Source organism: Melopsittacus undulatus, chromosome 11 (genome assembly GCF_012275295.1).
Source record: "Melopsittacus undulatus isolate bMelUnd1 chromosome 11, bMelUnd1.mat.Z, whole genome shotgun sequence".
Lineage (NCBI taxonomy): Eukaryota > Metazoa > Chordata > Aves > Psittaciformes > Psittaculidae > Melopsittacus > Melopsittacus undulatus.
In genome coordinates this window covers 14,084,867-14,099,473 of record NC_047537.1, presented here as the reverse complement: position 1 = coordinate 14,099,473, position 14,607 = coordinate 14,084,867, and the positions used below count along the sequence as shown (strand labels likewise).

The following is a 14,607-nucleotide window of genomic DNA, read 5'->3' as shown; positions in this document are numbered from 1 at the left end:
TGTAGTCAGCTGGGCTTGGCCATGCTGCAGCATCAGACACTGCATAAACCCAGGCTGACCTCAGTCACCACCACAGCCTCCAGCATGAAGCTCCTCCACAAGCGATGCTCCACTGAGAACATCTTCTGTCTCCGCTAAAACTTTCCTCTCTTGCCTCTTCTCTGCCAGCTCAGTTATCTCAGGACAACACTGCAAGCCCATCCTGCCCTGGTTTTCTTCAGTTAGGGAGGTTGGGTTACCTTCCCTTCTCCATTCAGGGATCACCAAGATCTAAAAGACTGCACGCAGATCCCATAATCCCTACAAGGATGCCTCACAACTGATCAGCCCAGATGACTTATAAATAGTGGCTGTAAACCTTAAGCCAAATTGCTACCTTCAGATAGCAACCAATTAGCACTGACCTGGACAAGCGCTGGACTGATGTACAAGGGCAGACAGAGAAAAGGCTCCACTTTGCTGGATCACCAAATTCCATACCAGTGCTGTACCTGGGCATGCCTCTATGCTGCCATAGACACACGCTATCTCTCAAATAACACAATGTATTGTAGTTTCACCTTAAAACACTGAGATGGCCTCAGAACCTGTGAACAATCATTCTGCCAGGGTGGCCAGTGGGTCAACCCATTCCCATGAGTGAGCAATGCTGCAGCTTATCCTCCCAGAGCAGGGGAGATACAGGAAACAAAATCTTGTCAGCAATGACAATGTTTTAGGTAACCAAGTGAAAGATGTGGTGTCAAGGCAGGTTTAAACAGCTTCTGGCTTTGCGGATTTCTGGCTTGGATGCTGCATTTCACACTCACTGAATAAAAATCTGGGTCACAGCCACAGGTCACTTGGATGCTGGCCCTTCCAGTCTTCACCAGCCTCTACAGCATTTCCAACCCCTCCAGCATCTCCATCTCCCAAAGTTCCTCTAGCCCCTCCATGACCCTCTCCGGGGTCATGCAGCACTGCCCCATGCACAGCTACCATGTGTCTTTACACAACACACCTCAGAGCATCTAGGACAAGGTGCTGTCCCCCAAGAGCAGACTGCCAAGCTACAGGAACACTGGATTTAGCTCAAGTTAAAAATAGCAGCAAAAGGCAAAAGAGGTAAAGAGACTCCATAGAAGTTTTAGGGATGCTGGAAATGATGTACACCTCCATATCGGGAGCACCAGTACTGCACTGGGGAAAGGACAAGCTATTCTGGTTTACACATATCTTCTTACTGGTGGACTTTCAGAGAATGGCTAGGAGGTCCCCTGTAGAAACACTGCTGAGTGGAGTTTCGTGCTGCTCAAAATGGCTTATTTCAACTGAGAAAGAACCAAATGCTTTCCATGAAGACAGCAGTATTTTCAAGGCAGATTTCTAGGACACAACACTGGTGAATCAATCACAGAAACATAGAATTTAATCACAGAATAGTCTGGGCTGGAAGGGACCTTCAAAGGTCACCTAGTCCAAGCCCCCTGCAATGAGCAGGGACATCTGCAACTAGATCATGTTGCCTACAACCACAACCAGCCTGGCCTTGAATGACTCCAGGGATGGTGCATTCACAGCTTCTCTGGGCAACCTTTGCCAGTGTTCTACCACCCTCATCGCAAAGAATTTCTTCCTCAGCCTGAATCTCCCTCTTTCAGTCTAAAACTATCACTTCTCATCCCATCGCAACAGGCCCTGCTAAAAACTCTCTCCCCATCTTTCTTTATAGGCCCCTTTTAAGAACTGAAAGGCTGCAATAAGTTTCTCCTGTAATCATCTCCAGGCTGAACAACTTCAACTCTCTCAGCCATTCCTCACAGCAGAGACGCTCCAGTCCTCTGATCATTTTTGTGGCACTCCTCTGGACCATCTCCAGCAGGTCCATGTCTTTCCTGTACTAAGGACTCCAAAGCTGCATGCAAACATTCTCACACTGGATAATGAGAAGGGGGGAAATAAGCACCGCCTAAGTGTATTTTACAGCCTTTACCAGAAGACTGGACATCATCACACTGTGCACTGGCACATGAAGGTAACATGCAGCAGGGAGCACATACAGTGGCACGTGAGTTGTTCCCTTCCGCTTAGAAATCTGCAAAGAGAAACTGCGCAGGAAATTCATATTTCCCACTAAAACCAGCATCTGCTTCCCAAAAACTAAATCTGTGTTGGCTGGAAGCTGCTTAATGAACTTTAAGACTCCATTACATCACTAATGTCCTAAAGAAATAAATATAGAGTCACTGGAAATGCCCATGCTTAGACTGTATGGATCAAACACACTGCACCATGTCCATATGCGCAACAGGAAGAGGAGCAGTGAATACACATATCAACAGGTGACCAGAGTAGAGTTGATTCACGTGTTCCTCAAAGAATATCACCAGATGCAAAGCTTTATTAAATAAATCAAACATCTTCCACTTCTCCGAAGCTTATACTTGTCTTAGAAACAATGCTGAAAGGTCTGGAAAAAGTCATGAGGCCATTTAGGTTGAGTATCATGTTTAAAAGGAAACTGGTGTCAGAACTGACAAAATAAAATGCAGAAGCTTTTGCAAGATTATTTGTGTGGTAAATGGAATTTAACAGAACTTACAGTTTTCTGAACAAAGTCCTGGAGGGGGCATGAAAGTTTCTGAAACTCTACAAATACTACTGAAGGTTATATACAACTGCACAGGAAATCCTCTGACTCCTTCTTTCCTTTCATCACCACAGATTTCATGAAACAAGAGCTCTTAGATCTGTATTTCCAAACATTTCTAAAACCTCTCAGGGTTTCCCAGCAGGGAGGAGAACACTGAGCTGGCACTGAGCAGAGCATGGCCACATGCCAATAGTGGAGTGACCACATCTCATTCTCCCCACAATCCTCCCTCTGAAACGCTTTTCTTCTTATTCCTAAAATCAAAGATAGCTTAAAAAACCCCACTCAGGCTCACCAGCTTAGTCCCACTGATGAGCTTTTTGATGCTAGAGTCAAAGCATCTCACAATGATGTCCTAATGTTTATCAACAGCATTAATTAGCTTTATCGGTCCCACAAACAGTGATGCCCCCTCCCCAGACAAGGGACCACTGTTCTCACTAATTGCATCCTTGATAGCCAGTCAGGCCACATGCAAGGTCCACATTCAAACCTTGGCAGCACTAATTTCTTTCCACAATGCTGATAGCCAGCAAGGCCTGAACAGATGTGTGCAGAAGCTGACTATTACAGCTGGAATTGGCAGTAAGAAACAAAACAAATTAAAACACATCTCAGCTAAGGATGGAGGCACAAAACTTCAAGGGAAAACAAGGTGTTATGACCTGCATCAGATTTGCATAGGCTCTGCTGAGGTGATAATCAGCCTCATCATGATATTAACTCCTCATTTGGCCTCTTCACTAATAAAAATAATGTTTGTTGTCAGCTTGCAAAAAAGAAAAATTAATGACAAGGCACCAGCAAGGCGTACTGCAGGGATAAGCTAAGCAAACATGCCAGAAGACACCAGCCTGTCCTTCCAGCTCCCACAGGACACGAGTGGCACCATCAGATCTGTGGGAGAGCCCCGGGCTCGCCAAGGCTAGAAGAAGGTACACAGACAGAGAAGACATGTTGTGAAAACCATGGTGACAACAAAGCTCGGGGGGACATGACCCAGACAAGCAACAGTAATTGATGCATTTCTCTTGACAAGCCTGCTGTGGACCAAACTCAATAAATGGTTCAAAATACTTTTGTCTGTATACTGGTCATGAGCAAAAGCAGTTATACTTTTAGCAGCTAAATATTCCAGCTCATGTTTCACAGGAATACATTGGCAGTGATGGCAAAATGAGCTGCTTACTCATGGTTGTAGGTAACTCTTGACCATGTCTGAGATGCAAAGGGGTGACAGAAGAAGAAAAGTCATAGGGTGCCATGTGAGTGCACAGAATTAGCACAAAGGCAGCATGCACACGAGCAAGAAACTTTGTTGGTTTGGACACACACATTCATTTTGTGGATTTCAAACTCTCTGTAGACTCTGAAGTTGCTACCAGCACTCACAGTAAATGACACATTGCCCAGCAACATGAATAAACCAAGAATAATTTGATCAAGGCTTAGGTAATCAACTACATGTTTATTACATAAGGCACTATATAAATAAAGCAGCAGACAGTGGGCGAGCTTACTGGGCCATGCTAAAGTGACTAAAGCAGGGCAACATGCTTGTTCATTTATCCAACTTCAAAATGCACATTATTTTTCCCAATTTGTACACATTCTACAGCACCTTAAACACAGCATGGTTGTGCCAGATAGCTTAATTTCAGTATCTGCTTTACAATTCCAGCTGAGACCCAAAAAGTACAATGGCCAACTCCACTGGATGCAATGAGGGATTGTTAGGGCAAAAGAGTCAAATGCAAAGGCTGGAGATCTCAGAAGAGGCTTGGGCAGTCAGGAGAGGCCCTTAAATGCCTGGACTGTGTCTAGGCAGCTTCAATATCATGAGTTTGCATGTGGTTTTAGCACTGGCAGGGTGATGCCAGAATGGGAGATCAAAATGAAATCCTGATTATTAACACAGTCAATTGATATTCTTCCTATTTCAAATGGAAGGTTCCACCAAAAGTGTTTAGGGGCCCTCTTTGTTTTGTCCATGTGTACAAAGATTATTTGGTGCGTGCAAGGGATTTCAGACAGTTTCTGCCATACAGTCAGCCCCAGAGCAGAAGAGAACATGCAGCCTCAGACTGTGTTCCTCACATCATGTCAGACATAGAGCACAGCAGCAGAAAATACCAAGTTACTGCATGTAGGCTGCCCCTCTTCCCATCTGCAGCACGTGTTCATTTACGTGTTCAACATATGCAATGCAAATGCCAGTGCTTTCCAAGTCATGCTGTATCTTGACAAGACACCAGAGCATTCTTCAGAAGAAAACCCACACTCGGAAGTAGCATAGCATCAGAGAGGTTTCTTGCTCTTCAAGTGAGATATGGCGGGTTCCCCGAGTCGATACCCTGCAGTACATTCTCTGTTTAACTTCCCTCGCATATAATAAAGAATTCCAGCTTCCATGGGTAACTCATGACCAGAGACAGCTCTTCAGGAATCAAACAGCAAACCATCCAGCCTAAAACTACTGAGTCCATTTTGAATTTCACTGCAAAAATCAACACAGACCACAGACCTGCACTGCTGCTTCTTAAGAGAGCATCAATAATTTGTGCAAGCAGCAGTTTCATAACAGTCTGTGATATAACCCTTCCAAAGAAAACAGACAACACAGTGGTTTCAAGATTCATTTACCAAAGAGAAAACATCATATTCTTTTCTTGTTGGGTGTATGAGAAATACTCCAGCTCCCACGATCCTTAAAGTTTTCCAGAAGCCATGTTCCTAAATGGTTATCTGGATGTAGAAGAGGCAGAGCAGTCCTAGGAAGATGGGAACAAACTCCCACTCCTCTGCTGAAAGCAGCGCAACAGAGACAGCGAGGCTGCAGCTGCTGGACATCACCTCATGTCCACAGTTTGCATAACACAGGATTTCAGTCTGGGGAGAGATCTGCTTTTCTGAGAGACTTAGTCACAAAAATCCCCTCTGCAAGAAGAGCTTCTGCCTGAGCACAGCTACAGACCAAGAAAAAACATCTGACAGAAAGCTAAGGACATGCCCTACAGCTCTGTTACTCAGAACATCCCAGTGTCAGCTTGAGTGGTGCTGAACAAATATAACCTCCCAAGAGACGGGGGAAAATTTACATTGTTTTACAGCTTACACTCTGTATGAGAATTGTTTTTCACAATGCTTCCTTGATGCAGGCAATGGCTTGGAGCAAGCAGCTGTTAAAATTAGCTTGGTTTTGTCTGTCTGATGCATCGTGGTTGAAAGCTTCAGACTTCTGCTGGACAAATGCACACCCAGTGACCCGGACATAACACACAACAGTTTCTTGCTTTGTAGATGCTACCAGATGGCACATGGGCCAGCAAATATGAACAGTGAAAACCACCCTCAGTGAACAGTCTGTGTCCTCAGCCCTATAAGCAGCAAGTATTTTAGAAACAGGCACTGCTGCACTTTGCAACACTCTTCTGCTGCACCTTGCAATCCACCATCTCTAGTCCATCTAGATATGATTTGCTCCTACCCCTCCAACCTGGGATGGCAGGAGCTGCATTAGGTGGCTTGGACAAGTTTCCAGCCCCAGTCACCACAGCCCTGCAGCTAATTGCCCAGGACACTGCAAATCTAAACCAGCTTCATGACATACAACTCCCTCAATACACTAACAGTAACAGCATGTTTCATTTGTAACAACTGATTTTGATAACCAAGCAAACTGCTGAAGATATTTTTCCCCCATAAAACTGTACCTACATAGCAATGACTGACCTGCACTTGCTCCTTCTGGCACGTACTCCTTCCAAACACTCATCCCTCTCACCAGAAACACAGGGAATTGTGCCCACCAACACATAAATCCACCAACAGATTAATCAGGCTCTGTGTGATAATACAGACAACAACCTCCTCCATGTAATAACAGTTAGCAATGATGTATAACATTACATTATTCTTTTTGTTCCCGTGGATTTTATACCCTGCCAATGCTTGCAGCTATAAGCATGTTTACTGCCTCTCCTTTATCGCTGCAATATATTTATCTGCTCATTTATCTTCTTTACTATTTCCTTTTAAACAAACTTTTCTATTCCCAGACACTTTTTTGATTTCCCTTCTGTGTTTCAACATCTGTCCTGCACTGAGGAGTCCAGAAGTGCAAACTGGGTTCCAGATGAGGTCACCAGGCACACAAAAGATATTAATGTCAGTAAACAGGACACTGAAGAACATTTTGAGTCAGCTATATTTAATTACTAGCATTAAAAGCAAATGTAAGATTAACTTCAGACTGAAACCTAAAATCTTTACCTATATCTAGTGAAAGGTGTCCCTGTCTGGGGCAGGAGGTTGGAACTACATGAGCTTTAAAGGTCCCTTCCAAACCAAACCATTCTATGATGGTTTCTCCATCATAAATCTTCACTTGGACACTCTGGCACAGAAAAACACCTTCTGACACCTCTTTGGAAAAAAAGCAAAGATTCTGCCCCGCCAGGGCAATGACCCATCCCCTCAGATTTGTGCTTTTCCAATCTGTGGGTGCTTCTCCAAGTACGGGGGCTGTGGATGGGGGTCACCACACGAAGAAGTTTCCTCAGGACGCCTGCTTCACATTTACGACCTCTGGAACACGGGTCTACCCTTGCCTCCCGCTCATCCCAGATCCACCAGGATCAAAGGGATAACGACATTGGAATTCTGTCCAGGTAGAAGAACCCTGAGCCTCCCCGGGAATCTTCACTTAGAAGTGCTTCCACACCAAAATCACTCGCGGTGAAGGCCCTGCCCGCTCCCCCCCGGCACGAAGCCCCCTCCGCCCCGCACACTCACCGTCAGGCTGCTCTCCTTGCTCTGCCGCCTCGGCGCCGCCGGGGACCCCGGAGTCTGTGGAGACAAGCGGAGCACATCGTCACGGCCGCTCTCGAAGCCCAGCATGGCGGGGCTGGAGCTAGGCGGACCCCATGGCCCAGCGGCGCGGTGCTGTGCGGTTCGGCTCGGCTCAGCTGCGCTCCGCTCCGCTCGGGCTGGAGTGGAGGCGGTGCCGCCGCCAACCCGCGCGGCCAATGGCGGAGCGCGCTGCCGAGCGGGGCGGCCCCGTCCCGCCGCGCTGCCTCTGAGGGGAGTGACCGCTCCGGCAGCTCCAACCCCGTGCCCGTGCCACAGCGGTGCCCCCAGCTTGAGCGCGTCCCGACCGGGCAGTGCTCCTGCAGCGCCCGCACCAGCGCGATCCCTTCGGGTACAGCCCGAGACCCGCGGCCAGCTCCGGTCACGTCGTGTCCTGGGGCCGAGCGCGTTGCACCAGGACGGGCTGTGCTGCTGCTCCCGCCGCGGCTGTTGTGACAAGCTGAACGGGCAGCGTTCAGCTGCTCTCTAGGAAGCCGTAAACAAGGCCTGGCCCTGCGCCCAGCACAGCACAGCTCCGCGTTGTTCTCTGCTGTGGCTTTTTCCCCCCTTGACCTGTTTCCAAGAAATGTGCCTGAGGGATCTTGCCAGCGTTTGTTTGAAGGATGGCTGCTGCCCAGGCCTAAGAAAGCATCCTGGAGGATGCCTGGAAGCAGCTCTGCAGCAGGAGACAGCCTGTGCCAAGCACAGACAAGGAGGCAGTCAAGGCAAAGCAGCTTGGGGTGGCCCAAGACAAGCAAATGGGAGAGGGACTGTCCAAAGTGTATGGGAGTTTGAGGGAGTAGAGAACAGCTTCTTGCAACCAACAGTTCACGGTCAGATGTTTTCCTTACTAAGAACTCCCCTACAAAAGCAGCCAGCTCCCAGGAAGAGCAGGCTCCTGAGTGGGCATGGACATGAGCTGCTCCTAATGCAGTCGGTTATAAACTAGTTACAGGTTCAAAGCAGGAATGAAGCCAGGATTTCAAATTGAGAAAAACTAATAAAAGAGCAATGGAAAGAAAGTATCACAGCGGCTGTTAGGGTAAATGAGGGAAGTCATGAAAGGGTTTTTTGTCAGTCTGATAGTTGAGGCAGCTGAGCAAAGCAGCGCATGGCAATGGGCTCCCCATGTAGCTCAGAAGTGAATTTGTCCAAAAAGGTAGCTATAAATGTGAGTCAGGCTCAGCACTGTAAAAATGGAAGGTAGCAAATGTTGCTACAAAGGAAGTTTTGGAGGTGTCAGTTAATGTGACTTGTGAACCAACTGCAAAAACGCTGTGAACCAGATACCTTGAGAAATGAATGTTTTGCAAAAGGCTTAGCACAGCTATTTTAAAAGGAAGGCACAGCCTGCACGTTTATTTGGGTTCTCTGAGGGAGTCACAGCAGACGTGTGGACAGGGGTGTCTGATAATGCACTGCACTACACCAGGCTTTAAAATGCTTTTGACCTAGTTTGGTTGGGGTTTTTTTTATATGCTCTGCCTCCAGCCTGTGCAAACTGCTCAGAGAAGGAGCAGCATGGGCAGTGCAAGATGTTTGATGTGGAAGGAACAGGGAGTCCAAAGTGCTGGAACTGTGTCATGGGAGATGAATCCACTGGTGTGGAAGCAAAACCAGAAATGCTAACTTAGCTGCAATAGAACACAAGGGCAAGGCTGAAGGCCACTACTTAGGAGACAGTGGGTGAGAAAGTGGGTTGAGGCAAAGAGGGACAGTTGGCAGACAACACAAGATTAAGACCAAGAAATAGAAAACATCAGAGAGATGCTGAGGGCAACAGGCAACCCAAGTCAGGATGGCACCAGCACACAAATCAAACATGCATTTCACTGGGAGTATTTAAGGAGTTACACTTAGAAGAACCTGTCAGTTACTACAGGAATGAGACAAGAGGACTCAGGTCTGGTACCCTCAGGGATACCAGTGGGCAGGGAAGCACAACCCTACAGGAGTACAACCCACCATTCAACTGTTGTTGTGGCAGGGAGTGAAGAGTTTCATGGAAGAAGCTGGAGAGGGCCCTGTGCTGCATCTGCAGACCTGTGGGGAAGACTCGCCCAAGGACATGAAGTGGTACAAGAAAAAGTGCAGGAATATTTACTGAAAACTTGGACAAACAGGCAGGGAGACCGACAGTCCATGGGTCAGTGATGAGATGGGTGAGGCACATGCTATGTCAGGCACAGAGGAGGGTCTGTAAGAGGACATGCAGGAATGGATGAAGTAATTGAGAAACAAGTTTCAGACAAATTCTTTGTGAATACTGTCTTTGGGAGGGAAAGCTGGAGCTGCAAGAAAACACAATGAGATACAGACATGAGCAGCTGTGCAAGTCTAGAGAGAGGACTGTGCTGGAGACAGGCCCAGGCTTCTTGCTGGAGTAGCAGGAAAATTCGCAGGGTTGTTAATAGTGTCTGAAGTGTCAGAGTGATAGGATGAAAAAATCCCAAGTACTGTTTGTACCAGCTGGACACAAAGACTAGCTATTCTAGATGCAACAAATCTGGCCTGATCTGGCAGTTCTGAAAAGAAAATCTCTTGACCTTCTGCCCTGGACAGATTCCAAAACTACTCAAGTGGAGACCCATGTATCCATGGATAGCTCTGTTTGAATTTTTGCCCCAGACTTACCTGTGGATCCCCACTGGCTTTTCGGAGGTTCATATGACCAGAGTCGAGCTGGTGTACCGGGGTCCCAGAGATGTAGTAGCCATTCACTGTAAGAACAGATGAAGAGTTAACAGGCTTGCTGCTGGTAGCAAATTAATAAATACACATTTAAAAAAATATAATCACATAATTGAATATACAAATATAAATCAGTGTCTTTTTTGAATTACCAGTGCTCGCTGCCTCCTGCCTAAGAAACTACTAGAAACTATGGATGCTTCTCCCCATTCCAACAGGCTGGCAATGTGTTGTGTTAGCTCCAATCCGGAAAGATCCCAGAACTGGACTCTACAGAAGCTCAGCCCATGGACCCACAGCAGGCTCTCATCAGCAGCTATGACAGGAGTTACTGAGAGGGAAAGAGCAAAAAAAAAAGAGATGCCCAAACTCAAAACAGCTCCCCTATCGTTTGGTAAAATCATGTGTTTGAAGAAGTAGGGTATGTTGTATTTGGTTTGTGTGGCAAGGTTTTGGTAGTGGAGGGAGGCACAGGGGTGGCTTCTGTAAGAAGGTACCAGAAGTTTCTCTCAGGTCTGATAGAGCCAATGCCAACTGGCTCCAAGAGTGACCTGCTTCTGGCCAAGGCCAAGCCCATCAGTGACAGTGGTAGCACCTCTGGGACCACGTATTTAAGAATGGGGGGGGGGGGGGGGGAACTGCACAACAGCAATTGCAGCCAGAGAGAGGAATATGTTAGAGAAAACTCTGTGGACCCCAAGGTCAGTGCAGAAGAAGGGCAGGAGGTGCTCCAGGTACTGGAGGAGAGGTTCTCCTGCAGCCCATGGTGCAGCCCATGGTGAGGCAGGCTGAACCCTTGCAACCCATGGAGGTTCACAACGGAGCAGATATTCACCTGCAGCCTGTGGAGGACCCCATGCTGGAGCTGTTTGTTTCCCCTTCCCCAGCAGAAAGTGGGACTGGAAAAGGCAGCCTGTCTTCCCACTGAGAGCCAGCAGCCCTGCTGGCTTGCTGGGCCACCATCTGCCTCCATGCTCCAAGGAAGGAGCTATCTCAGCTCTAAGCAAGCACCTCAGACACCCAGCCAGAAGATACATTGGTAGGGAAACAACAGACAAGAAGATGCATCAGAAGTGAAAACCCCCCATATTCTGCTACACTAACATGACCATGTACATTAAATACATTTCTCATGTAATCACATAATTTTCCTTTGCTCTGCTGAGTGGTGGAGAAGCAGATTCCCCCAATGCAGTGGTCAGTCACAGCAGTAGACAATACCTGCAGAACTCTTCTGTGACACAGGGCTCTTTGGAGTCCCAGGCACGCTGCTTGGCCGCTCCCAGGTCGTTTCTGTTGAAGGGAAACATCAGTGTAAGGATGACAGAGGCCTTGAACCCACACCAGAGTTACGTGTATTATACACACACAAATGGGTGTGACCCTCAGTGTTTTCTGGTCCAAGTTCTCACCCTGTGAGGAAGGTGCCTGCACTTCCCATCTCCTTCCATCTCTTTCTGCTGTTGCTCCCCAGCCCTAGCTCCCTTGTCAGCCAGCTGGGATGGGTGGAGACAGAGCAGACTGGGAGCTGAATCACTGGTTCTTCCAGTGCAGACCTGCCCTAGGGCTGTGCTCGGCAAGAAAGCAGGGGTACAGCAATAGCACACATCACTGTAAGCTGGTGCCACGATGACAGCCTTTCCAGATGGAGTTAAATCAAGCTCAGCCTGAAGTCCTGCCTGCAGCCCCCTGTGGACACCATGGCATACCCAGCCACCATCGCTGCAGCACAGCCACTTGTGGCCCTGACCCTGGGAACAACGATGAAGCAGTGGCAGTGCCTTCACCCCTGCTGTCTGCATCAAAGGCAGCTGTGAATGACTCAGAGATGTGGGTTTTAGTGACATATACATACACCATAACATTTTTTTTTCCCCCAGCAAAGCTATTTCCCTAGCAAATCTCCTTTTTCTTTCCACTCAGGCTGTTTAGCAGCTGGGATATGCAAATGTACGTCACACCAGTTTTGATACTCAAACGATGTCGATGCTTTCCCTTTCTCAAGTTTCCTCTGAAGTTTAGCCATTCTGTTCATTTTCTCAGCAAATGGAAAATTATTTTTGACCACTGAATACAGACAATTTAATTGCAAAACTTTGTAAAAGCTGCAAACAACAAACAGTGGAGTTACAACAGCAACTTCTGCAGAAGTCAAGCCAGAAAGTCCAAACCACCATTTGTTTTGAATAAACATACTGGTATCAAGCCAAATAAATAATACTGAGTGACTGCCAATATCAAATAAGAAAATAAGCAAGTTAGTGTAGTTATAGAATCATAGAATGGTTTGGGTTAGAAGGGATCTTAAAGCTCATCCAGCTTCAACCCCTGGCCTTGAGCACATTCCAATAGACCAGGTTACTCCAAGCCCCATTTAACCTGGCATTGAACACTGCCAGGGATGAGGCAGCCATGTCTTCTCTGGGCAGCCTATTCCAGTGCCTCACCACCCTCACTGTAAAGTATTTCTTTCTTACATCTAACCTAAATGTCACCTGTTTAAGTCTGAACACATCACCCCTTGTCCTATCACTACAGTCAAAGGCTGATATAGGCCACTTCGTTTGAAACTGTCATTCTCAAAATCCCAACCAACAGCCACCCAACCATGCCAAAACTGAAATCCTGCATTTCTCTCAATATTCTGGATGAACACGGTCAAGTGGTATTGGAGCAGGAGAGAATCCTTGGGCATAACAGTCTACGGTTGGCAGCCAGGGCTTCCAACAGGGCACATGAAGACTTCTATCCTGCATTAGTGATGCTAACAGGATGCTAACATGCTTCAAGAACCAATAAAGGCCTACTGGGTAAAGAAGGGAATACGGTTTTCTTTGTCTTTATACACATATTCATGCACATACATACACATACTGATGTCCTCAAGGGTTGTGTTAGGTTCCTCATTTTGGGAAAGGCCTCAGGATTACAGATCCCAATTGGAGGAAGGTGCCATTCCCTACACCTGTGATGCCCAAATACTTGAGACATATTCCCCTTACCCCTCTCTTCCCAGGCCACAGCATGCTTTTGCTTGCAAAGAAAAATACTTTGAGCATTTGAATTTTCTTTGCAAGTGCAAAACCTGGTGGGCAAGCAGCTTTGATGAATCACGGGGAAATATTTAAATTTTACTCAGCTTTTTGTGAATTAGGGAGCAAGCTAATAAGTTCCATTCTAGGTCAATAAGGAAGACTGGAATGTGTTTTAACTACACAGAAGGAAAATTGAAAGCTAGGAGTTGTCTTTTGTGAGTCAGCTTGTCTTGGCTTCAAATACTCAAATGCATGATTAAATAAAGACAAATTCTAATTTACATTTATTGTAATGCAAAGGTAAACCACAGAATACGCTACCCACATTTCTGGTAATGATTTATTTTTGTAATGTAACTTCTTGATTACTGAATAATATGAGTTGACTTCAAGTCAAGCACTTCAAAGAATGGCTTTTGGAGATCCATGTGGAAGGGCTGTGATGTCCCCTTATGCTGTGCCCAAATGCACTCAGTGGGGTAACACACTTTGATCAGAACTGACTTTGATATTAGCAGTAAAAACAGTTACCTTCATATTTGGCTTGAGGCTTTTTATGCCAGCATATCCCTCAACAATATTTTTGCATTTTTAAGACGGTACAAAGAATGCACTTAAAACCTTGCAAATATATTAGAAATGTAATAAATTGGTTAAAATAACCAGCTGTATCTTGTAATTCATCTCTCCTTTGCCTGCTAGCTGCTGTGAAGATGGTGTGAAGTGACTGATTACTCCCCTCTGCCATACAGGAAGCCCAGATACATAATTTGCAAGAAGAAATCTCATGCATGAAAGAGCAGCGCCCAGCGCTTTGCATATTTGTGAATTCAACCCAAACACCGAGTGTGTGGACAAATTTTCTAAAATAAAATGATTGTTGGGTTATGTACATTGAAAATTCATAGAATTATAAAATCAAACAAGTTGGAAAAGACCTTCAAGTTCATCAAATCCAGCCGTTCCCCCAGCACTGCCAAGTTCACCCCTATATTGTAAAGGTTTCGTCTACATGGAAATACAATCTTTTATTGGGTAGCAAATGAAAAGAACACGAGTGTTTTAAACCCGTTTAATCTGAGTGCAAGGAGAAAAAACCCTCCATTTCTGTGCACACCGTAAAGAGGGATTGTTCCTGCAGCCCAAGCAGGGATAGGAACCAACCTCAATCAGGACTGCACTGCTGTAATGCCATCTACTGGAAGCAACTAAATTTACCAAGATAGTAATATCACAGATTTCTCTTCAGCTTAGTCATGATCAGAATGAATGGGGAAGGGGGATGATTGTTTTTCAGCATTACACAGAAAAGGCTTGGTGAGAGATAACACCCTGCTTAATACATCCAAGACAGAGTCTTATCCTGGAGTACTACAGGTAGCCTTTGATCCTCATGCTTGG

General features: G+C 46.3%; 1 protein-coding gene across 2 annotated transcripts in view; it reads right to left on the bottom strand.

Annotated features, from left to right (window-relative positions):
• The window catches only part of GAS7 (growth arrest specific 7), an 89,841-nt gene that overhangs the window by 26,890 nt on the left and 48,344 nt on the right, over positions 1–14,607 (bottom strand). For both annotated transcript variants that reach the window (XM_034067966.1, XM_034067967.1), the window contains exons 3-5: positions 11,393–11,464; positions 10,115–10,200; positions 7,427–7,480 (exon numbers count right to left, since the gene is read on the bottom strand). In XM_034067966.1, coding sequence (XP_033923857.1) covers positions 7,427–7,480; positions 10,115–10,200; positions 11,393–11,464 — 212 coding nt within the window. The remainder of the gene's footprint in view (positions 1–7,426; positions 7,481–10,114; positions 10,201–11,392; positions 11,465–14,607) is intronic.